General features: G+C 40.3%; 1 protein-coding gene across 2 annotated transcripts; it reads left to right on the top strand.

The window, feature by feature from the left end:
* The first annotated feature begins 4717 nt into the window (after positions 1-4717).
* Positions 4718-21530, top strand: SUB1 (SUB1 regulator of transcription). 2 transcript variants are annotated; one of them, XM_027606288.2, is made up of 5 exons: positions 4718-4809; positions 7530-7602; positions 9474-9593; positions 16671-16779; positions 18491-21530. In XM_027606288.2, exons 2-5 carry the CDS (start codon positions 7531-7533, stop codon positions 18568-18570), a joined length of 381 nt encoding a protein of 126 aa, XP_027462089.1. In that variant the 5' UTR covers positions 4718-4809; position 7530; the 3' UTR covers positions 18571-21530. The 2 variants fall into 2 exon arrangements, with proteins under 2 accessions (XP_027462089.1, XP_027462090.1); XM_027606289.2 differs by having other exon boundaries at positions 4770-4788.
* The last annotated feature ends 3299 nt before the right edge of the window (positions 21531-24829 follow it).

Here is a 24829-nt window from a genome sequence, read left to right as displayed (position 1 = left end):
CACGATTTTGAAGGAGACCAAACTATGTCATCCCAAAATATGCCTCAAAATTGACATCAAAATTATTTTGAGCTAAAAGCACTTAAAAAAAAACCCAGCCAGTACAAGAAGGGCACTCTGACTATCTCCTATTTCTTCCTAAATGCAGAAGATAAAACCCCCCATATGGAAGATGTCTTTCCCAAACCAGAAGGAAAGTAATGTTCTTATCATCAAGACAGGAAGTTGAGACTCAGAGAATTCTGTACAAATAGGCCTTGTTCAAATAATTCTTACCTTTCTTTAGCCTCCCCACTTAACTGAGTTACTTTTCCACAGTTACCTCTACTTCAACCTAATAGAAAGGCTTGGAGGTTTTGCAATTACTTTGAGTCTTCATTGCCTTATGAGAGCTGCCGTGCCACGCAAAACTTACATTAAATACATGTGTATGTTTTCTCCTCTTCATCTGTCTTCTGCCAATTTAATTCTCAGAGTCAGTGAAGACCCTAAGAGGGTGGAGGTGAATTCTTGCCTCTCCGACAATTTTGTTAGGTAGGTGCATGCGAGAGAGAGGGGAACAAGTGAGTATCTCCCACCCCCTCTCCCGGGTCAGCGGGCTGTGTCAGTGTTTATTTACATGACTACTTTTATTTCATTATGATTAGAGTTTCATACACACACTATATATACACACACACACACACACACATATATGTATATATAGTGATTTATTTATTTATATACTTATTTACTTTTATTTTATTTTATTTTGAGAGAACGCATGCACACGTTTATGAGGGTTAGGGGAAGGGCAGAGGGAGAGAGAGAATCTTAAGCAGGCTCCACGCCCAGTAGGGAGCCCCACGTGGGGCTCAATCTCATGACCCTGAGATCATGATCTGAGCTGAAATCAAGAGTCGGACACTTAACCCACTGAGCCACCCAGGTGCCCCACAAAATATATATTTTAAGGAATTAACTTGTGTTTTTGTCTACATTTAGTCTTTTAAAAGTGAAATAATCCTAGAAGGGGAAGGGTCTGGGGAGTGATGTTATGCATGAGTGTTCAGACTTCAACGCAGCTTATCAAGTCAGTTTGTTCCTCAAGCCCTGCACACATGCCATCCTCCCTCCAGTTTCTCCAGAGAAGATATGACTCCCTTCTGTGAGACGGGGTGGGTGGGAACCACTGATCTTGCTCCATATAGAGTCCCCACCATTCCCCACTTTTCTCATTCCCATCCTGCACCCCCTACCCTCCCATGGCATCTCAGGCCTGCAATTCTGAGCTTCTGTAGGATTCCGCATCTACTTTGCCAATTCCCTTACCATTCTTCTACCTGCTGTTCTTCTTCATATTTTGGGATTCTGCGCCATCTCTGTTCTCTGCTATGGCGGCCATGAGAATGCACGTCTCTGTTCTCCTACCTACACGGAGTGAGATTGACCCAGGGCCTGGTGGTCTCTGCCGAGTATTGTTTTTCACCAAGCGTTGCTCTGCTGGGGTCGTGGCCTCCTCTCTCTCCTGGGTACTGTGTCCTCTCTTGTGGTACACTGAGGCCTAGGAGTTTATTTTTGGTGGTCACCTTGAGCCCACACAATTCCACAGTGGTGCCGTAATCAGGGGCAAAGAAGGAAAGTCGACTCTTTCCTCTGCATGTAACGCAGGCAAATGGGTTTTACAACAGAGTTGCTTGGACCCAGTAGGTTTAGGTTCAGAACAGATCTTTCTTCTCCTTATTACTCCTAGTGGTCTCTCTGTTGGACCCAGACACGTGCACAGAGAGCTCAGCTGGGGCCGAGTCCATATGACAGTCACTTTGATATTCTAGAAATGTATCATTTCTTATTTTAGCAATCAGAGAAACCTCCTCTACAGTGTTTCCAGCCTCTAGCTCTTCTTTCTTCCTTCTTTAGCCCCATGTTCATATGACCCCAGACATTCCCATTTTAACTGCCCTGGCTCAAAAATGTTCCACACTTCACTGTCTTCTTTTTCATATGGGATAATCCAAACTCCCTGGACTTCATTTAGGGCCCTTTACCATCTGGCTTCGTCCTGCTTTTCCAAAGAATTGCCTACTCTTCCTCTGTGCCAACTCTACTCCGATAGGATTGACACTCATAGCTTCTCAATGTGCATTACTCCTTTTGTGGTCCCACCTTGCAGAGCGTTCCTCTTTTCCCAGTCCACATGTTCTCTCTCATCCCTGCTAAGGCTGTCTTTCTCTTCAGAATGTTCCCAGTTTATTCCAATCTGGAGGCCCAGCTATCTGCGGGATTTTATAGTATTTGTGGCAGTAGCCGTCATTTGATGGTTGTACAGAGCCTTGCGCTCTTTCATGTAGATTGGTACTTCAAAAAACAAACCCCTGGCTAACACAGATCCATTCCTCTGGGCACAGACACCGCTGGAGGAAAGCTGTGGGATTCCTTGGTGTTGATTAGCAGTGATGAGGAAGGTGGAAAAGGCAGAGGGGCTGTCTTGGATCTTGGAGGAAGGCCAGAAGCGGGCCCCGGCAGCTCTGCAGAGCCAGCCCGTCCTAGGACTGGGGCAGCCCTGGCACCGAGCCTGGGGAGCTGCTGGGCGGGCCACACCTCTTGTAGGCCCTTGTCTCTGATGGACTTCTACATCAAGAGAACGTTTTGATCTTCAGACTCATCTGGACCTAGGGCCTTTGGTCTGCTTGAAACTCCCAGCACCGGGGCGCCCGGGTGGCTCAGTCAGTTAAGTGGCCTGACTCCTGGTTTTGGCTCAGGTCATGATCTCAATGTCATGAGATTGAGCCCTGCATCTGGCTCTATGCTCAGCGGGGAGACTGCTTGAGATTCTCTCTCCCTCTCCCCCTGCCCCTCTGGCTCCTGGGCTGATGCTCCTACATGCATTCTCTCTCTCTCGAATAAATAAATAAATCTTAAAAAAAAACAAACAAACTTCCAGCACCAGAATTTTTAGCCCAGCTGTCCCTATTCATTCAAGTCCCTATCTAAATAGTTCCATTTCATCCCTAATCATATCTAAATTAACCTCACCCAACACTCTGTATGGCTTCATCCTGTTTTTCTTATCTGAAATTATCATCTCTATCTAACTCTTTGCTTATTTATGGTCTGTTTCATGTGTTTACAGCGGCCCTATCAATCTTGTTTATTCCTGAATTCCCAGCACTCAGAGTAGTGCCAGCATATAGTAGGTGCTGGACACATGTTTATTGAATGAGTGAATAAACTAGGAAAGAACCTCTGGGTAGTGTCTCGCGTTTGAGTAAAGAGAGTTGTAACTCTATTGTGGAGAAGGAGGAGGGGAGGTTGGGAGTCAGATGGCTACAACCAGTGCTCTGAACCCTGTCCCTTCTCAGCCAGCGCCGGATTTCCAGGGAGAGCCGCATTCATGGCTCTCAGGGCCGGGGCAGCCCAGTGATCCTCTAGTTACCCCTAGTTATATGAGTTCAGTACAACCAGCTACCCCCACAATGCCCCAGGGCACCCGTTGGCCTCAGGGGAACTTTGGTCAACTGGCCATAGTGTTGGTGGGGGAGCTCCCCAAACTTCCTTTGGGTGTACAAGCCCTAGGCTAGCAAGCAACCATGCTGGAAGAGTGGTTGGTGAGTACGTTCCATTTTTTTTTTAACAAATTAATTTAAATATTTTTTACTTTTTCATTGTTCCCATTGAAGTGTATCTTATGTACTGTGAAATGCACAAATACTAAGTGAAATCATACATCTGTAGTACACCTGTGTAACCACCACCAGACCAAGACATATTCAGCATCCTAGCAGATTCCTTCATGCTTGCTCCCAAGTGATATTCCCCAAGGGTAACCTGACCTAGATCCCCATAGATTTTTTTTTTTTTTGCCTGTTTTGGAACATCATATAAAAGGAATTATACAGTAAGTGTTTCATTTTTGAGAAGTGGTCATCTAGCCTGATGCTGCATGAACAGGAGAGGGGTAAGAACTTTTGCATTCTCCCCCAGCCTGCAGCAGTCTGAGTCAGGCAGACCGTGCAGGGTTTGAATTGTGACTCATTCCCATAACCTCCAGCAGCTTATTCAACCTTGTTGACCCTATAATTCTTCATTATAAAATAGAATAATTATTCCTACTTTGGAAAGTGCTTTTTAGGATGAATGATATATGCAAAGTGTCTCGTGCAGTGCCTGGCACATACTGGGTGCTTGATAAATGTGTGTTGGATAAATAAAACTTTATATATATTCTTGGCTATAGTAGGCATTCATTAAATATACACTCAAATACTCTATTGGTCATGTTCCTGCTTGTACTGTAGATTTCTCTTCTGTGAACCACCCCCAGGACTTCAGTTTAAGAATAAGGGTGTGTGTGTGGCCAAGGACTTCTGTAAAGACTTCTTGCACTTTCTGGAATTAAACATGTGACTTTGGCTTCCTTCCTTTGGATTTTACCAGCCAGAGTCAAATATTGGGAATGGGGGTTAAGGACCATTTCTGGGAAAAGGGGCTTTTTCAGTATGAACACTTCACTTTAGTACAAGAAACATTTACGGAACAAGTGCAAAGCTCGATGTTTCTCATTCATGTTTTCTTCGTGCCCTCATTCACTCACAGGTCATACTTAAACTTTGATGCATTTCACTTTCAAGGGACTGGCTGAGGACGAGGGCCGGTCCCTTTAAGGCCCTGGAAAGGGTCTCGGTGTTGGTTTGGGCAGGGAGGCCACGCCCCGTCATGTGTGCGCAACCCCCGAGGGGCGGGGCCGGCGTCTCTGGGCTTCCGTCACTTCCGGTTCTCTGTCAGTTGCAAGCGAGCGAGCAGAAAGAGGTTCGGCTGCGAGAGTGGAGCGTGAGTGCTGGGGGACCCCGCCCCCACCCCTCGAACCCCTGCCTAGCCGGCCCCCACCCTCCCAGCCGGGCCGCGAGCCGCCCGCGGCCTCCACCCCGCTCGCAAGGCGACGGCCGGGGGAAATGGCGGCGTTGCCAGACCTCCCCGCCTCGGCCTCCCTGGATCTCCTCCTCCGTCGCGACCCGCGCCCCATGCCCTACAGGCCTCTCCGCGCCAGAAGCTGGCTCCCGGGAATGGCCCCGGCGCGGCGAGTGCGGCGGCCCCTGGCGGCGGGGCGCGGCCGGGCGGAGGCGAGGAGCCGTGGGGAGGGGGCCCGGGCGCCCCCGGGACAATGCCGCGGCGGCCCGGGCCACGGCACGGGCGCGTGCGGAGACTGCTTCTCCTCAAGGCCTGGCTGGGGCTCGAACCCCGGCATCCAGGGTTGGGGGGGCGCTTTCTAGGGGAGGGAGAGAGCGGACCCCGTCGGAGGAGGGCTGGGGGGGTTGGGGGAAGGACGGCTGGTGTGCTGGGGGTAGCTAGCGCTTCGAGAGAAGAAAATGGCGCTTGGTGCAAGTCCCTCCTCTTCCCATAAGGTCTCCTCGCACTTCGCCGCCTCCCACGCCCCCTCCGACCAACCTGTCTCCCCCTGCCTCAGCGGTTGCCAGCCCCAGGGTTCCAGAAGCTTCCTGGCACCGCGCGACCCCCTTCCCCGTCTTGGTGCTCATCACCCTCGTGTTGTACCGAATTCCTGTGCCCTTTAGTCCAGGTTTATTTTTCACCTCGTCTTTTCTAATCTTCCCTCCACGCCATCATCACAGACCGAAATTCATTTTTTCAGTTGCGTTTTGTATATATTCTTAATTAGCGTTTTAGTATCACCTTCCCGAATTACTGGCCTGCCTCCTTCGAACAGTAAAGATAAGTAAAAGTAAAAATCTGTCAAAAGTTCAAAGTGGTGTTGGTTACCATTATCTTTTCTGTTGTTGAATGATCTTCTAATTTGGGTTAATTACGAGGTCGTTCTTTGAAATGATCTTAGGCAGCCCCCCCCCGCAGCTATTATTAATAGACCGTATAGTTATGCTTGACTGTTTCAAAGTGAAAAATAGGTTATGTCCGATTTAATTACCTTTTAAAAAATGTTTCTTGGCATTATTAGCTGCTAGCATTAAAAAACCTAAATTGCTTTTGGAGTTTAGGTTGTAAAATGGAGCAGTAACAGGAATAGTACATAAAATCTGGTTCTGAACGTTGCTGGTCCCCTCAGAATTTACTCTTCTCCTCAAGAAATTACCAGTTCAAATCAACATGGCTGGTTGTGCATGTTTGAGCTTTTTGAAATTAGTCGCTAGAATTGGGATGGATGGCCCACTTCTTTTACCTTGACCTCCTAATGTGGAACACATTTAGTGTTAGTGCCAAGGAAGTTTAGTCTAGAGAGCTGGATTACTTAGGATTTTTTGAGGAGGAAATGAAGACTTTTTTTCCTTTATTCAACATTTGTAGACTGTGTTGTACATATTGGGCCCTTTAGGGCATACAAAAATTAATAAGACTCAGTCTTTCTGGAGATGGGGAGGGCTAAAGATCCTTTAATAATAAGTGGTTTACCACCTGGTATTGTTAAGTGCCTTGAAAAGAGTGCCTTGGAATTCCTTGAAATTTGGGCTTTAGCTTTTTTTTTTTTAATCTTCTGCAAAAGTAGATGCACAAGGTTCTCTGTCTTGCTGTGCTCAGGCACTCAGTAAAGATCCACCTGAAAGCAAGATATTGGGTTATGTACCTCTATTTGGGGGGAGTGAGGGTCATAGGTGAATTTGAGAAAAGGTTTTGCCCCTCCCATAAGCAGATTCTTCAAAATGTAGTTACATTTCAGAGTAGAAAAATCAGTGTAAAATGTAATGAACTGTAAAAAATTGTTTAACTTTGTGAACTCTGAATTAGTGCTTGTCATTTTGATGGCATGATCAAAAAGCCAAAGAAAATTAAGAACATTTACAAAATATGAAAAAATAGGATTATACTGGCAAATGAATTACATCTGTAGAGTGCAGCTGTTCCCCATGTTGTGTGAATGTTGGGGTCAGTTCCTGCAGCGAATAATTCTGTTAGGTCTCATCAGTGAGAAATATAAAGCAGTACTGAGAATATTCCTATTCCTGGTTTTAACAGATTGCTGTCAGCTTCCTTCTTACAATTTATTCTACGTATAAACATCTAACTCCTCTAAAATGAAGTATAAAAAGACCCAATGGCTTTGAGAAAGAGGTGTAGGAGTATGAGATATGTGTGACATTTAGTTCTTTCTCCTTGCTGGATTCTCCTTGCTGGGTTCTGGGTGTTATTTTCAACTTGGAAGAGTATAAATTAAGAGTATAACTTCTAGGGCGCCTGGGTGGCTCAGATGGTTAAGCGTCTGCCTTCGGCTCAGGTCATGATCCCAGGGTTCTGGGATCGAGTCCCGCATCGGGCTCCCTGCTCCTTGGGAGCCTGCTTCTCCCTCTGCTTCTCTCTCTCTCTCTCTCCCTCTCTCTCCTCCTCTGTCTCTCATGAATAAATAAATAAAAAAATCTTAAAAAAAAAAAAAAAGTATAACTTTTAGCATTGTGCTTAGCCTAACAACTCCAGTACCACAAAATGGTAGAACCATGGAACTTCTTGAATTTTTGCTTGGGAAAGAGTCAAGTCGAAGGTAGGAGAACAGTTTGTAAATTATTGTGTATAATGTATTTTTCTTTCAGAATGCCTAAATCAAAGGAACTTGTTTCTTCAAGCTCTTCTGGCAGTGATTCTGACAGTGAGGTTGACAAAAAGGTGACTATTAATGCAAGTCATTTCTGTGATACTTAATTCAGCAGTATTGTCCACATCCAGTTCTGAAGGACAGCAAGGCATGTCAGAATGGTAAAATGAGCGCCTAGGTGGGTGTTTCTCAAAGTGCAGAAGGCTCCTGGACCACTTGACCAAAGGGCCTAGGGTACTTGTACATGCACACTTCCAGCCCCTGAATCAGACTTGAGCAAGTCTTCTAGGAACCCCAAAGCTACAGAACCACCACCTTATTCCCTCCGGGGAATAGCATTATAATGAGGCCAATTTGCTATTTGCCATTATTGAGAAATCTGCCTAAACTCTAGGTATTGTGTGTTGTAGTTGAGTTAAATTACCTGAACTCTTTGAATGCAGATGTCAGTTTTGACCGCCTTCTCAGCGGTTGATTTTTATCCAGCCCACTAGGATTACTTAAAATGTAGGCTTGGTACATTCTAAGTTAGAATGTTATTTACTCTGGTCCCCTCCTTTTAGTTAAATCAACACCCAGCAAAACTAACATGAAATTCCCCATTTTGACAACAGCCTTTTTCTACATTGGATGACAACTGTGCTGGGAGTGGTGTATTCCGCTTAACTGAGCCTCTCACACTGTAGTCAGAGCTTCTGTGCAGAACTGTTTTTTTAATTCCTAGGAGCTTACATAATTATGTGTCTGAGTTTAGTTGGCAGTGTTAGTTAAAAGAGCTTATGGGAGAATCTTGGAGAAGATGGACCTGTATAGGGAAATACAGAATATATAACCTAAAGGTTGCAATAAGGCCTCAACATACATAGCTATACTCCAGAAGGAAATATCTCTTAGGTTTTTTATTCACACCCGGTATGGCCTTTGAATTTGAAAACAAATTTTTACTGAACTTTTATGTGTCAGTCCATGGAGAATATCCAGCTCCTATATAAAGAATAATCAATCACTTTCTACTTTTGAGCTGAGGTGATTTTTGCTATTTTTGCTATTAATAGTACATTAGTCCTGTCAACACAGTAATACATTCACTTTTTCAGTTTATATACATGTGTACATTCTATTTTACGTAACTTCATCTAATTTAGTAAGACATTAACATACTAGTTTATACTTTCCACTAAGGAGCATGACTGCCCTCTGCTGTTTAGGTTGGGAGGAACTCTACTAGTTTCCATAGGCTGTTAGGTCATTTTAAGAATGAGGCTATATAAAAAGTTTTTACAATAATGTTGCTTTATTTAAGACATTGTCTTGATTTTGGATGCTAATCCAACACATTGCTGTCCACCTTCAGTGATTTTTATGATGAAGTTCTTGAGTTGTTGACTTCTAGTGCCCAGTACAAAATAGTTTTCTTAGCTTTGCATACTCAAAAATTTTCAAAGTCAATTTAAGTCCCTTTTGGAATAGGCAGGGAATAAATAACATATCCTGGGTTGGAATAAGTTGGCTGTATTCTTCCTAATTAATATATATCTTTTGTAAAAATATAAGTTGCTGACTAACTTTAGTAGACTTGGGGTTTCCAAAATTTATTCAAAAGCAGCAGTCCCCCCCATCGCTTCCCCCCCCCCCCCCCCCGAAGAAATTGGATGTGGGATCCTGGTCTAGAAAAGAATTGTTTCTCTGGTTATTACCAGTATGATGCCTGAAGTATTTTTTGGGTTTCTGAGAACACACTTTGAAAACACTGTTAGATATTAGGTTAGCTCCATAGTTCTATTGTCAAGTGAAACTTGCCTGTGTATATATTTATGATTTTTTTCTTAATAAATATAGTACTTTGAGCCTTTAAGTCTTAAAAAGTAATGAAGTGTTTGAACCTGAGATGTGTCTTATTATGTGTGCAAATTTTAACCATTGTGCTTGTTTTTCTTTCAAGTTAAAGAGGAAAAAGCAAGTTACTCCAGAAAAACCTGTAAAGAAGCAAAAGACTGGTGAAACTTCAAGAGCCCTGTCGTCCTCTAAGCAGAGCAGCAGCAGAGATGATAACATGTTCCAGGTAGTGTCCGAGATCCTGAGGACTTAGTGTCTGGCTTGATCTGACAAATGTGGAAAGTACCTTAATTTAATATAAGGATAGTTGTTGAAATATAGGAGCAGGTTCATTGAAACGAAAGTCATTTATAAGATGCTAGATTATTGTTAAAGTCTAGAAACCTGTAGTTTGGCTAAGTGTTAAACAATTTAAAAGTGATAGATACCCAAAAAAGATTGAGAAAAGCACATTTAGGAAGCAGTTTGGAGGAGATAGGTCTAGTATTGGGCTGTGAAATACGGGTGGGGTATTACTGGAGAAGCAGCAGCAGTACGGCCTGCAAAGTTTGGGCTTGATAAGAGCAGGAGAGGTGAGGGGCGCCAAGGTGGCTCAGTTGGTTAAGTGTGGGACTCTTGGTTTCTGCTCAGGGTTTTGAGATTGAGCCTGTGTTGGGCTCCGCCCTCAGCAGGGCATCTGCTTGAGATTCTCTCCTTCTCTCTCAGGCGCCCCCCCCCCCCCAAATGCTCACTTGCTTTCTCTCTAAAATAGATATTTCTTTAAAAAAGAACAGGAGAGGCAGGTGGGTTTACTGAAATCGGCGCTCTGTATATAGTGGGGAATAAGATTGAAGATCGAGGTATAGCAAGGGAAATTTTTCAAGAAGGGGGCATAATTATTAGTTGAAGTACATGTATATAAAATGCATAGTTATGTATAAAATTGATACATATTTTTAATTTTCTGATGGCTTTGAAAGACTGTATTTCATCAGGCCTTACTGAGTTTTGGGTGTGCAGTGATGAGCCAAGTAGACATGGTTCTCTTATAGTGAGGCAGTTTCCATTACCCGAGAAAGTTCCGTCTTGGCCTCCCTTTGCAGTCATTCCCTCTGCCTGAGGTAACTACTGATCTGATTTCTGTTACTATATATTTATTTTTCCTGTTCTAGAACCTCATATAAATGGAATTGTTTGGTTTGTATTGTTTTGTGTCTGGCTTCTTTCGCTCGGTGTAACAGCTTGGGGTCAGTTCTTACTGTTATTCGTAGTTCCTTTTTATTGCTGAGTGGTATTCCACTGTAGGATTATACAACAATTTGTTATCCATTCACTTGGGATAGACATTTGGGTTGTTTCTATCTAGTTTTGGGCTGTTAGGAATAAAGCTGATGGGAACATTCTTGTAAAAGTCTTTGAATTTTTTTTTTCCTTTTTGGATCAATATCAGATGCATTTGCTGGGTCATAGGCTAAGTGTATGTTTAGCTTCGTAAGAAACTGTCAAACTGTTTTCTCTAGTAGCTGTACCATTTTATGCACCCACCAGCAATGTGAGAGATTCCAGTTGCTTCATATCCTCACTGGGTTCATTGTCAGTATTTAATGCTATTAACGTGAGTTAACGGATGTGTAGTAGGAGCTCATTGTAGTTTACTTTGTGCTTTGTTCAAGTCTTTTTTGCCCATTAAAAAAATAGAGGACATTTGATTTATTGAGTTGAAAGAGTTCTTCATGTATTTTAGGTACAAGTTCTTTGTCAGCTATAAGTATAGTGGATATTTTCTTTAGGTTTCTGCTTTGCCTGTTAATTTTCTTTCTTTTTTTTTTTAAGATTTTTATTTATTTGAGAGAGCACAAGCAGGGGGAGTGGCAGGCAGAGGGAGAGAGAAGCCGACTCCCCACTGAGCAGGGAGCCCATGCAGGGCTCAATCCTAGGACCCTGGGATCATGACCTGAGCCGAAGGCAGTCGCTTAACTGACTGAGCCACCCAGGCTCCCCATCTGTTTTTTTTTTTTTTTTTTAAAGAAAATTTTATTCATTTGTCAGCGCGTGCAGGCAGGGGGAGCGGCAGGCAGAGGGAGAAGTGGGCTCCTCGCTGAGCAACGAGCTCGATGCGGGACTCGATCCCAGGACCCTCAGATCATGACCTGAGCTTGAAGGCAAATGTTCAACCAACCGAGCCACCCAGGCGTCCTTTTTTTTTTTAAGAGCCTCTTAATTTTCTTAAGCATTTTTAGAAAGCTTTAATTTTGATTAAGTCCATTTTTATAAATTTTTTTCCTTTTATGGTTAATGCTTTTTAATGACATTACCTACCCCAAGGCCACACAAATTTTGCCACTGTTTTTTTCCCTAGAATTTTTATAGTTAATAACTTTCATGCTTAGGTGTGTGATCCACGTAGAATTAGTTTAGTTTCTCTGTGTATGGTGTGAAATAGGTGAACTCATTTCTTCCCGCAGAGAGATCCAGTTGTTCTGTACCATTTGTTGAAAAGACTTTTTTCCATTGACTCATGTTGGATCTTTATAATGAGAATCCATGAATATATAAAATACATGTCTATTTCTGATCTCTGTTTTATTCCATTGAATACTTTTTACTTCAGTATCACAAGTCACAACTGCTGCGCTTTTATAGTGAGTCTTGAAATCAGGTAGTGAAAGTCCTTTAACATTATTCTTCACCTTCAGAATGATTTTGCTCTTCTGCGTATTTTGTATTTCCATACACATTATAGAATAAGGCTTGTCAGTTTTTACCAAAAAGCCTACTGGGATTTTGATTGGGATTGGGTCAGGCTGAAGATCAGTTTGGGGAGAATAGGCAGCTTGGCAATACTGAGTCTTCCAGTTCACGAACATGGTGTCTCTTTGCATTTATTTAGATCTTAAATTTGTCTCTTTTGTGAATTTCATGATAGAGGTCTTGCACATCTTTTGTTAAATTTATTCTTAAGTATTTTACATATATTTTTTAAAGATTTGAGAGACAGCATGCATGCGGGGGGGGGGAGGGGCAGAGGGAGAGAAGCCTACTCCCTGATGAGCATGGAGCTCGATGAGGGGCTCCATCTCATGACCCTGAGATCACGACCTGAGCTGAAACCAAGAGTCAGAAGCTTAACCGACTGAGCCACCCAGGCACCCCTGGTATTTTATGTTTTTTGGTTCTATCAGAAATCTCTGCTTTCTTAACTTGATTTTCCAGTTCATTGCTAGAAAAGATGTTATAGTATTACTAATATAATGTAAATATATATGTACTGTGTATTTATAATAGGTTGCATATGTACTTTTTAGAGACTTCTTAGAACTTTCTGTGGTGGTGTTGATTTTGTCTGTTTTACATCATCCTTTTAATTCTTTTTCTTTATTGCTAATATTTCTAGTATATTGAAAACAAATGATGAGAGTAGACATCCATGCCTTGTTCCTGATCTTAGGGGCAAAGCATCCTTCTAACTTTCTCCTTCCTCTGATGCCATCCACTACTGCTTAAACTCTGGAGTGAATGTACGTACTGCTATGGTTTTGCTGCTTTGGTATCGGAGAATGAAGTCACAGGGATAAACGTGGTGCATTTTTCTGTAGGGACCCTCTTGGGAGATTTTCATTAAAACTTTTTATGTTAAAATGAACACTGATACACTGGAGATGAGCTACAAAATGCATAGTAAGTTTCAGATTATAATCAGAGACTCATTTGGGTAGAACAGTGTGAGTGGGTGTTCCCACAGTTGCCCTTTGTTCCAACCCCACAGCTCTTTGGTGCTGCTGTTCTCTGAAACGTTGTTAGCAAATTCTAGAGTATCATTTTACTCATCTGTACCTTTTCTCACTTTGAATAATTTCTTATTTACTGTACATCAAATAAAGTCACTTGAAAAGTGATTATGGACTTCAGATTGTACGTTCACAAAGTTTTGGATATGTGGATGGTCAGCCATATTTGGGAGGAGGAAAATGCCTTTTCTGTTAATCTGTGGCAAACAATATTTATAGCACACCTCATTGAAATCATGGATAAAGGAGCTTCTGAATAGTTCCTAGGGAGCAAGAGTAGAAATTAAAAGTACCTAGCTAACCGTTTGTTGTGTATTTATTGTATTCAATTTTTTTTTTTTTAAAGATTTTATTTATTTGACAGACACAGCGAGAGAGGGAACACAAGCAGGGGGAGTGGGAGAGGGAGAAGCCCGATGTGGGGCTCGATCCCAGGACCCCGGGATCATGACCTGAGCCAAAGGCAGATGCTTAACAACAGCCACCCAGGCGCCCTGTTCCATGTTCTTTATGATAAAATAATTAAATAGTTGTTAGTACTAATTTAAGACTGGTAAAATACCATTAATATACTTACAACGTGCTTGTCTCTCTTTTAAAAAAAAAGATTTGCTTTCAGTCTTGATTTTAATTCTTTTTCTAGTGCGATTTTATTTTTTTTATTTATTATTTTTAAAGATTTTATTTATTTGTCAGAGCACACACAAGCGGCGGGGGGGGAACGTCAGGCAGAGGGAGAAGCAGGCTCCCTGCTGATTGTGACCTGAGCCGAAGGCAGACACTTAACTGACTGAGCCACCCAGGTGTCCCTCTAGTGCGATTTTAAAGTTTTAACCCTGTTTTCAGATTTTTAGATTGTCAGGAATACAAGCCTTGCAGAAGAGAGGAGTAGTAGTATTTTTTCTGCTTCTGTGTTTGGCCCTTAGTTCAAGAACCTATAAAGGCTCCAGGATCTCTTCCTGGTTTTTCAAGTCCTCTTCAGTATAGCTCCATCTAGTCAGCCTGTCCTTGAGTCTCAGCAGTATTGAATCTTTCTGCTTAGTTCCTTCTATGTCCTTGTCATTTTGGTCTCTTTTACTTAACTAATAGGCTGTCATATTTCAAGGTTAGATCCTAATATCTAAGGTCTCTTCCACATGCTGAAGCCCACACCGAACTCGTACTTGACTTAACCTAATCAATATCACTTTAGTAGGTTTTCAGTACATTTTAGTATTATATACTGAGCTAGCTCATGGGCTTACTAGCTAGAGGGCTTACTAAAAACCAAAATGAAACAATGTTCAGATCTGTGGTTGGCTGCTTAAGATACTTACACATTTCTTAGAGTTGTTAAATCAGTATTATAAATCACAATTAACAGTTTCATTGTGATAATTATTTTGGTCTTATTTAATTTATTCACTAAAACAGTTTATGGGGAACCTAGTATGATAGGCACTAGGGGGGTACAAAGAAGATTGATGAAAAAATAAGCCATTAAAACTGCCCATAAGATCACTGGTGACTTTAGAGTAGGCGGTGGGAATTCAATTAGAAACAGTATTTTTTATCCTTCCAAAATTTAGCAATAAAAGGAAGAATGAAACATGGAGAAAGTTACAGAATACTGCAGATTAGGGAAAATGCTTTATAGAAAGAGGGGATTGAGCATGTTAGGAAATGGTAGATAAGCCATTGGAAAGGGAAAGAATGCATAAGTAAGAAATGGGATAGAAAAAGTAAAAAGTTAAGAATTGATGGTGTTGTGAGTACAGAGAAGAGAGATTTGAAGGCATTTACCCAAATTGAGTGGACTTCATTTTCTCCATAAAGCATGGGGTATAAAGTAGGGACACACCAGCAGGATCAGAAACTTAAGGATAGAAAACTAAAGGAAAATGAACCAGACCTGGCTGAGACAAGAAAAAGCAGTCTAAGGGGACATATGCAAGATGGAAACCATTAATAAGTACTGGGTCAGCACAGCTGTGATTCTGCTACAGTAATACTTAGTATCTTAATTAAAAGGATTATTAATAATCAAGGGACCCAGGTTAGAAGGAAAAGGAACATAGCCATACCCAGAATCTTTACATGTTGAGATGTTCTAAGCACAAAAATCATGGCCAGTTTTTAGTAGGATTGAAGAGTAGTTTTAGAATGAGTAAGAGATAGATATAGGCGTTAAAAGTTTTGATCAGAAAGTATGACGTGTTGAAGTGCTAGACAGTAAAGACAGTGTCTTACAGCGTAAGACATCCTGGAAAGTGCTTACAGACACTTTGTTGAGTAAAACCTTTTCCTTCTCTGTGGAATTTGTAGTTTGTTAAGCACAGTATAAAGTTTTTGAAAAATAGTTTTCTGTGGGTAGTTTTAAGTTCTTAATTTGAGACTATGGTGAAGTGTATTAAAGATGTTAATGTCTAAAAGGAAAAGCTTTCTCATGTTTTATTGACTGGATCTCTGGATTTTTAGAATGGTATATAGGTAGTGGGGTCTGTGGATTCCTACTGATTGTAGTTTGTACTGCAAAAGTTGGCTTTCTAAGGATTTTTGTGGTAAAAAACACAACATAAAATTTACCATCTTAACCATTTTTAAGCAGTAGTGTTAAGTATGTTCATATTATTGTGAGACAGATCTCCAAAAGTCTTCTTTTAGCAAAACTTAAACTCCCCTCTCCCTCTTCTCCTGACCCCTGATAACTACCATTCTGCTTTCGGTCTCTGAGTCTGACTAGTGTAGGCACTTGTATAAGTGGAATCATGCAGTATGCATTTTTTTTAAAAGATTTATTTATTTTAGAGTGGGAGCTTGAGTGCGGGGGAAGGGCAGGGGCAGAGGGAGAATCTCAAGTAGACCCACCTAGCGCAGAGCCCCATGTGGGGCTTGATCTCACGACCCTCATGACCTGAGGTGAAATCAAGAGTTGGACACTTAACCGACTGAGCCACCCAGGTGCCCCAGTATGCATCTTTTTGTGAGTGGTTTATTTCACTTAGCACATGTCAGTAAGGTTCATCCATGTTGTAGCATGTTACAGGATTTCCTTTTTAAAGGCTCCACGGTATGTATATATATCACATTTTGTTTATCCATTCATCTCACGACGGACATGTGGGCTGTTTCCATCTTTGGGCTGTTGTGAGTAATGCTGCTGTGAACATGGGTGTATAAATAAGACCTTGCTTTCATTTCTTTTAGGTTCATACCCAGAAGTGGGGCTGCTGGATCAGTTATTCCATTTTTAATTTTTTGAGGAACTGTTTTCCAGTTCCAGTGTTGCTCTGTTTTACTAATGATTTCTTTAATGTAAAAATGATTGGAAGTGTGAGATGTACTTTGTTTTTTCCATGTTTTTAAGAAAGATTTCTTTTTTTTTTTTTTTTTAAGAAAGATTTCTTCTTAACAGTGACATTTCCTTTGGTTGTAGTTTTGATACTGAGAATAGTTACTTTGATTAAAAGTAGAGGGAGTGTGCGGCAAGTTGTGAATATAAATAGGGACACCACTGTTGAAGTGAATACCTTTCTGTGTTTTTGTTTCTTTTGCAGATTGGGAAAATGAGGTACGTCAGTGTTCGGGACTTTAAAGGGAAAGTCCTAATTGATATTAGAGAATATTGGATGGATCCAGAAGGTGAAATGAAACCTGGAAGAAAAGGTGAGATTTAATTTCCTGAATTTGGTTCTAATAATTAGAACTAAACTAAAAAGTAACCTACCTTATTTAAAATTGAAATAATGTTGGCAGTGCATTTGGAACATCCTCATTAAGTTGATTCTTTGTTTTTTGTATGTAGTCTTTTAGACATGATATTTAACTTATTTTAATGACATGTCTTGAATAGCTGTTGGAATAAAACCCAGAAAAAAATAACCCTAATATCACTTCATTTGGTTGCTAATTTGCTTGGATGTGACTTTAGAAAAAAAAATTGACGTGAATTCTTAAGTAGAGCAGGCATGATCTGGGAAGTTGTAAAATTGGGAATGAAAAATTCTGGCTTACGGTGTTTTCCTTTTGGTTCATCTGAAGGATATCCTTTGGGAGGGGGCATCCAAAGCGGGTCTTTGTCCTTCTTCTGTTTGTGCTTCACCTAGTCCCAAGCATATCAGCATCATAGAAACATGCTTTATTTATTCATCATATACCTAGAGAATATATGTACTAACATAAATTCATATATTGGGGTAGTTAGCTGCTTTAGGTTGATCCTTAGATAAAAAAGATATTTTTATCTTCTACTCCGCCTGTTTGTCATCTTGAAGGTACCACTTGTTTGCTTCATGCAGTTCTTAGTTTATTAAACCTAACCTCTATGTTTTTCTACCCTTTAACCTTTTCTCTTTCAAGGCCACTTCTGGACTGCTCATTTAGTTGTTTCACTGTGGCCAGTGCCAGATTTCTTCTCTTGTTCCTGCAGGCGTTTATTAAAAGAATTTAATCAGCTTTAAAGCCCGTCCAAGGTGTTGACCCAGTATGTTCTTCAGCCTTCCTCTCAAGTTCATGGCCTCCCAGTAGTTTTTTGAGAAATACACTAATTCTTCCAATTCTAGTTTATTTTTGTTTTTATATGGGTCAAGTATTAGGACATTAGAAGTTCCAAGTGCAAAGTACTTTCTCTTCACATTTTTACTTTTTAAATAGAGAAGACATGTTATTAGCTAACATTTTAAGTGTTTACTTATGTGTCAGGTCATACACTCAGCTTTTTCCTCAGATTAGCTAATTTATTGATTCATAATACCACTTTGAGATGTAAATACCATTTTACTGGTGAGGAGACTGAGGCTTAGAGATTTTTTTTTTTTTTTTTAAGGTCATACAGTTAGTGATAGGGAGGCTGGGATTTGAACCTTGACAGCAGGACTCCAGAATGCATTTTTAACCACTATGTATATTCTGAGAAGTCCTGTATGGGTCACATCCCAGGAATTTTTCCAAAGTGAAATGAATGCTTCTGGAAGAACTCATCACAAAGTTGTTCACCTTGAGTTCCTATAGAAATTTTGAGCAAATGTTGGAACCAACTGGATGTAGAAATGGAGTGTCACATAGGAAATCTGGACCTGGCCACTTAGCCTGCTAGTTTGAAAGGTTTTGTGAGATACATCTTCACATCATCATTTGTTCTCACAGGCTATATTAAGTATTGTGCAGGATACAGTGTTGGAAGTAAAACTGGGCGTAAGACTGGTGTGCTCAGGTAATTGTGATGCATCTGTAGTAACGAGATTGGACTCTCAATATGGTACCATTGTGCCGGTCAAAGTGGCAGTTGTCGATTAAAGCAGTTTTTTAGTTGGAAGTATGAAAATCGTCAGAGCTTAAAGGGATTTCCAACTTTTAATTTTTTAAAACTTTGTTTTAGGTATTTCTTTAAATCCCGAGCAATGGAGCCAGCTGAAGGAACAGATTGCGGACATTGATGACGCAGTAAGAAAGCTGTAAAATCAGAGCCACATGAAACCTGTACTGTTCTAGTTGTTTTAATCTGTCTTTTTACATTGGCTTTTGTTTTCTAAACGTTAAGCTATTGTATATTTGGATTGCAGAACAATTTGTAAGATGAATACTTTTTTTTTATGTGCATTATTAAAAGTGTTCTGAGTGAAGCTAATTGTCAACTTTATTAAGGAGGATTGCTTTGTGCCCGCCACCTAGTGTAAAATAAAATCAAGTAATACAATCTTAACTGTTGTGGCCTTTTTTGATCAAGAGTTGGTACTGTTTAAGGCCAAAAGTAACAGTTTATAGACCTGTTGGTTTCACCTTGGCTTTTACATTCAAAGGATTTGTATTGCATTGAATTTATAAACTCTTGACTTGTGAAATCCATAGTTGATCTGTTTTCTTCCAGCCCAATGTCTAGACTTGTTGGATTTTTCTACCCCAGTGATATTTCACTTTCCCTTTTTTTTTACTTCGTTTTCCTTTAATGTTATGTTCAGTTTTCATTTCACTTTTTTGTTCTCTTTCTTGAATATATTATACTAATTTGGAAAGTCAGTGAAACTGTCAAAATGTTAGTTATCTCAATAAGGTACTTGTAATTAAAATATTATATGAGAGCTACAATCACTAATTCTACTGTATTAAATATTAGGAGATATAGTTTGATAAAAAAAATGACTTGTATGAAAACTCTGGCAAGTAAGTGTATGTTGTTACCTGTAGTGTTCTGTGTAGTTACCTTATTGCTTAGTCTGCAGAGAATAATGACTTCGATGTCTGATTTACTTTCACTTATTAAACATGTTCACCATGGGATGATGTCTATAAAATCAGATACTGTTATATTAGATTAGGATTTAATAAAAATTGTGAAAGCTTACTGGCCTAACATTTCATTTTATAACATTGACTATGGATTATATGTAGCCAGAGAAATCACTGAGCTTTTAGGTAATTTGGTCAGTTTTTGGAAGAAAGAGTATATAGAACATATATTTCTGTTTTTTGGCCTTCTCTTAGTAGACTTGGTTTTTTTTTTTTGCAGTTAATCTACTGGACAATAGTATTCTAGACTTAATGTTAACTAAGTTTTAGCAGGTACTCTGAAGTGATTTTCATTAAAGTGTAGTGATGAGGCAGACCCAGATTGAGGCACAGATTTCAGGGGCTTTGCAGCAATAAATAGGGCAGGGTGTGCCTTAGGAAGAGAATTTAAGGAACTATAACTGAAATGAAAGAATGTGGCAGTGAAGAGGAAGGAATTCTCTTCAAACTAAATGAGACATAGGATATTTTGAGCACATTGCTAGGACATAATTCTAGATGGAATAGTAAAAAGAAAAGTTTAAAGACATGTAAAAAAAATTCTTGTTAACAAATTATTTTTGGTAGCTAATCTTAAATGGTTTACTGCCATGTCGGAGAGTTGCACTATTATACAAGTTTGATTACTGCGTCTAAAACGTTTTATAGTGGAATTGTCAAGGACTTGGTTTCAAAACTAGCTGCCAGGACACACATAGTTACTAAATTTTTTTCTGGCAGCTATTCTGTTTTAAGTATGTTTTTACATTTTTTAGATGATTTTTCTAATGTTTTTAGCAGTAACCCTAATAGGTGCATAATTGGGGAAATAAATCTTCTCTTCTGGTATTTTAGCCTCCATCCGATAATAGGTACTTCAAAATGGCATTTTAGACAAATAATACTTGACTGGTGGCTTTCCCCTTATTTGGGAACATATATGTGTTCTATTAACTTAATAGGGTGGATTTGTAAAGTATTCCTTATATATACAGAAAGGGTAGTTAGAACACAGAACTTTGATTTTGGTGTAGTTGAAGAGGGAATAACGGGAAAGTTTCCTAGGTATATATGAATTCAGGGTTCGTGTGCATTTTGAAACAATCTGCTAATACAGAGATGGTGCTGAAATCTGTTACCTAGGCATTTTCTAGTTGTATAACATTCTGTCATTAAAAGCTTCATATAAGGAGTGTTTCTCTGGCAGAATTTGATAAGTTGACTGTTAAATTCATTTAAATCTGTTACTGGATATACAATATACAGAAATTACTGATCTTTTTTTGGGTACAGGAAATGATGAGAACTGGGTTTAAAAGAAGAGACCAGTTAATTGTACTGAGAAGAGAGGAAGATAGGGAACTGAGGTTTTCTGTTTAAAATTACCTTCTTGGTAAGATTTCTTCCAGGAAGAAAGCTTGGCACTTTAAGGCAGCGGTTTCTTACTTGGTAATGCCAGAATGCATTTAATTAATGCCAGCCTTGAGTGAACTTGTAGCAGGGTTTTTCCAATGGGGTTTTCCTCTTTGTCTTTTCAAGTATGGGTAGTTTTGACCAATTTCCAGTGCCCTTGGCATTTTACTTAAAGAACAACCACTAAAAAAACAAAAAACAAAAAAAACCTCTTTATAATTTGATTATTCTCTTAGTGCTTTTACTTTATAAATGCTTTTGAAGAATACTCCTACCTCATTAGCTAGTCAAGTTGCTGTGATGATGGACCTATTTCTACATAGGAAAAAAGACTTAGAAAAAAAAAAGTACATACATCCTGGCTTGGCTATTGAGGGGAAAAGAGAAAGAATTGAGTGTTATTTAAGTGTTCCCTACAGGGATGTCAGAAAGAGCACTGTAAAAGCTTGAAATTTTTAAAAAGCGCTGGCTAATATTCAGGTATCTCCTGAAATTCTTTGCTATTTACTTTTTTATGGAAATTAATCCAGTGAAGCACTTAGAAGTTTTTTTTTTTTTTTTTAAAGTGGTATTTTCCGGGTAAAGTCCAGGGGTAAACATTCACATAGTCACAAATATGTAATTCTGTAATTGTGGAATAACCTGTATGCTTTGTTTGGTACATCTTCCATGGAGATGTCAATGAATATAATACTCCATCTGTGAATATTTTAAATGTTGAAATAAAAATAAGAAATGTGCCCTACGTGTCATCCCAGTTTCACAGACCTAAAAATGAATGGCTTAGTTATCTGTTGAATGGGTTTTGTTAACAAACAGAATGCCTTCCTGTGTGAATGCTTTTGGAATGTGAATTCGCCTTAGCATGTTAAATCTTCTGAGGACCTCTGGGACCAGACCGGACTGGACCAGATGGGACAGGGTGGGTGGGACAGGCAACGTGGGGGTGGTGTGGGCCTGTTTTTCCCATCTACCTGATCCAGATGGAAAAATGCCAATAGGTGTACAGAATCTCTTTTCTCTCTTTTTTTTAACCTTATTAATGTTTTGCAGTCTGATTATTCCTTGGTATACTTAACCATATTGAATGCTGGACTCCGTTGAGTATTTTAAACTTACATTTTCATTTAGAAAGTGTCTATTTTTTCCTTCTTGCTTAGTACTTTTGCTTTGTTATATTTTGAGATCTCATTGTTCAGATTTCTGTTCAGAGAAACTTAATACAGGGATAGAAAGACCCATTGAAGACTACCCGTGACTCTTCTTGCCCCACCTAATCAACGAAGTTTGTTAGAGTGTACGGACTCAATACAGTCAAGAGGAAAAATATAGTACTTGGAATTTACATAGTCACTGACTTACAGTTTTGTAGTATGGCTCAAAGGAATTGTGGGGTTTAAAAATGGTTTTTTTTTAAAGCATGAAACATTAAGAAATTATATTGGATTTACCATGTAACAGTTCATCCAAGACTTAGTCCATCTTAGTACAAAATCTTGCCTCACAGGACTTTTTCCCCAACTCGCTTTACCTAAGTCCTTTACAGAGCTTAGACCATCCTGGACCTGCTTTTACAGCCATTTCAGCCCTAGATTAACAATGACGTGTTTCTGAGGAAAGGGAAACACTCCTCTCCTTGAGGTTAAATAGTTTATCTTTCTTCTTGGGTGACTTATTTTAGCTTGGAAATGATTTTAGGGCATTTTATTACTCCATCTCTACCAGGAAAAACATGTGTTCTGAATCTCAGCAGTTGGATCCTATGTCCCAGGGTAACAGAAACACTGTGTGCAAAGTGCTTCTCCCACCAGCCACGCCAGACCTTCACTAAAATTGTGCATGTCGTGGCTCATGTGTCTTGGAAAGCGATGTGAAGTTCAGTTTGGCCCTCTTCTAAGTAAGACCGAGTCTTCTAATAGCTCCTACTCTGACTTCCCCCACCCCCAAATACGTAGTTGTTTTAAGAATGGTACATACGTATATGTATTCTCTCCATGGGGCCACTTATCCCTTCACCCAGAGGCCCTGTTCAGATTCCGCTGATTGTTCCAATAATGTCTTTATAGCAAAAGCTTCCAACCCATTTGAGAGTTGTGTCTCTTTAGTCTTTGTTCTGACACGCTTCTTTAGGTTTTCCTTGACTTTTGCAGCCTTGCCATTTCTGCAGATCTGGTCATTTGTAGGCTGCTGGTGGTGTTGACAAGGGTGGGGAAGGCAGAGCCAGGCTGAACGAGGAGTGGAGACTCAGCAGCTTGGCTGTGGGGGGGGGGAAGAGCAAGGAGGGGTGCTGCCGGAGGATGTGGGATCAGGGCAAGGCTGTGTGTGATCGGAACAGTGCCCCATCTGGGTATGGCTGCGTTCAGTGCTTGTTGAAATTGACCTTCGCGTGTCATCTACAGTTTCAATTTCCCACTGTGGTTTTCCGGTGATTTCTTCCTAAGTGCCACCTGAACTGTGAGTACTTTCAATGATTTTAAAGAAAAAATTTATACCTACTCCGTTTTAATGTGACTATGACCATTTGGCTCTCACTTTTTGCTCCTCCAGTTCAGCTGCTCAAGTTCAGAGAGTGGACTCGCCCAGCATGCATGTGGGCGCTGTGCGGTCATGCTTGGTGCATGAGCTGGTCATGAGACTCTCTCGTTTATTGTTTTTAGACACGAGCTCTGTTGCCTCTATTCACTGTTGGCCTTGGAAGATGAAGAGGAGAAAGAACGTTTTCATCTATTCATGCTTGAGTGATATAAAGGATGAAAGGGTAGTGGGAAGGTATATAGTAGAAATCTGAAGATTTTGAGGAATTTGAGGGTTCCAGCCTCAATCCAGAGTCAGGTCTTGTATCTCCTCGTGGTCAGGTTTGAAGACCAACACTATATTAATTGGGAGAAGTAATTTCAGAAGCTTTATGGTTTTCCTTAAAATTCTTAATTCGGAAACAAAGGTTTTTTGGCATCCAAGCACTGAAATCTGTTTTTGATCTAGGACTACCCCACCCCCCCAAATATGGGGAAATGCTTCTTGCTCAGTATAGAGTCATTAACTGGTAGGCAAAGAAAGCTCTCAGAAACAATTGAGAACATTTTCAATGCATTAGAATCCTGTAACAGTGGTTCTTAAATTTTTAAATAGAAAAGAAGCTATTAACTTGCTGTAAAGCAATGTTCAGAGCAGTGTTGTCACAAGCCATTTCCATTAGAAAACTGCCTCCAGAAGGTCAACGGGTGTGAAAACTTGGAAAGAAATTAAAAAATGCACTGAAGTCTGGGTCTATAACCTTTTCAACTCCAGCAATCTCCAGGGTGAGAAAAGAAACGAGAGTACTTAAAATTCTTTTCTGTAAGTATTGAAAAGAATGTGGGTTAGACTCCTATTCAGAAATTTTTTATCTTAGGAAAGGCAGAAATACTACGTTTAACTCCCAAGTTCATGTACACCATCCCTGCCTGTAAACTGCCCGGTGGAGTAGTAACAACTCCCATTCGTTGAGTGCCCCGGGGAGAAGTGTGGTCAGTGGTGGGTATTTTATTCATTTTCCCATTTAATATTCGTCATTCCACAAGAAGATACTCTTCTTCCGTACTTTACAAGCGGAAATTGAGGTTTCCAGAGAACAGTTGACTTGGTCAAAGCAACGCAGAAAGTGGCAGAAGCAGAATTGGAATCCGCATCCGGCTAACTCCAAAACCTGAGACTGTATGTGTTCCTGTGGGGTAGGCCTTCTGCCAGTGGCTGAATTCTCTCTTGGTTCATTGATTTTGCAATGGACTTTACCCTGATCTTCACTGGTATTCTAAGCTTGGATCGGTGTCTGACCCGGGGAATCTTTTTCATTTTCTTCAAACCACATTTCCAGCAGCATTAGGAAGGGCAGCTGCTCACACTTGCCCCCCAGCAGATAGTAGCTAGGTTTGGGTTGACTTTGCTGAACCCTTTAGTCAAGGCTGAAGTCCTCAAAAGTCTGTGTTGATTTGCACCGGTTAGGTTTTACCCCTGGCCAGAACTCCTAAATACAAGCAGGTTGAATTAGTCTGTCTGTATT

Source organism: Zalophus californianus, chromosome 5, assembly GCF_009762305.2.
Source record: "Zalophus californianus isolate mZalCal1 chromosome 5, mZalCal1.pri.v2, whole genome shotgun sequence".
NCBI lineage: Eukaryota > Metazoa > Chordata > Mammalia > Carnivora > Otariidae > Zalophus > Zalophus californianus.
This window is presented reverse-complemented; position numbering and strand designations above follow the sequence as displayed.

What these genes read in the sequence shown, in the direction of transcription:
- SUB1 (XM_027606288.2), top strand. Translation starts at nt 7,531, where the DNA reads ATGCCTAAATCAAAGGAACTTGTTTCTTCAAGCTCTTCTGGCAGTGAT. An exon ending in ACAGTGAGGTTGACAAAAAG is followed by an intron (nt 7,603 to 9,473) that starts GTGACTATTAAT and finishes TTTTCTTTCAAG; the next exon opens with TTAAAGAGGAAAAAGCAAGT. An exon ending in GAGATGATAACATGTTCCAG is followed by an intron (nt 9,594 to 16,670) that starts GTAGTGTCCGAG and finishes TTTCTTTTGCAG; the next exon opens with ATTGGGAAAATGAGGTACGT.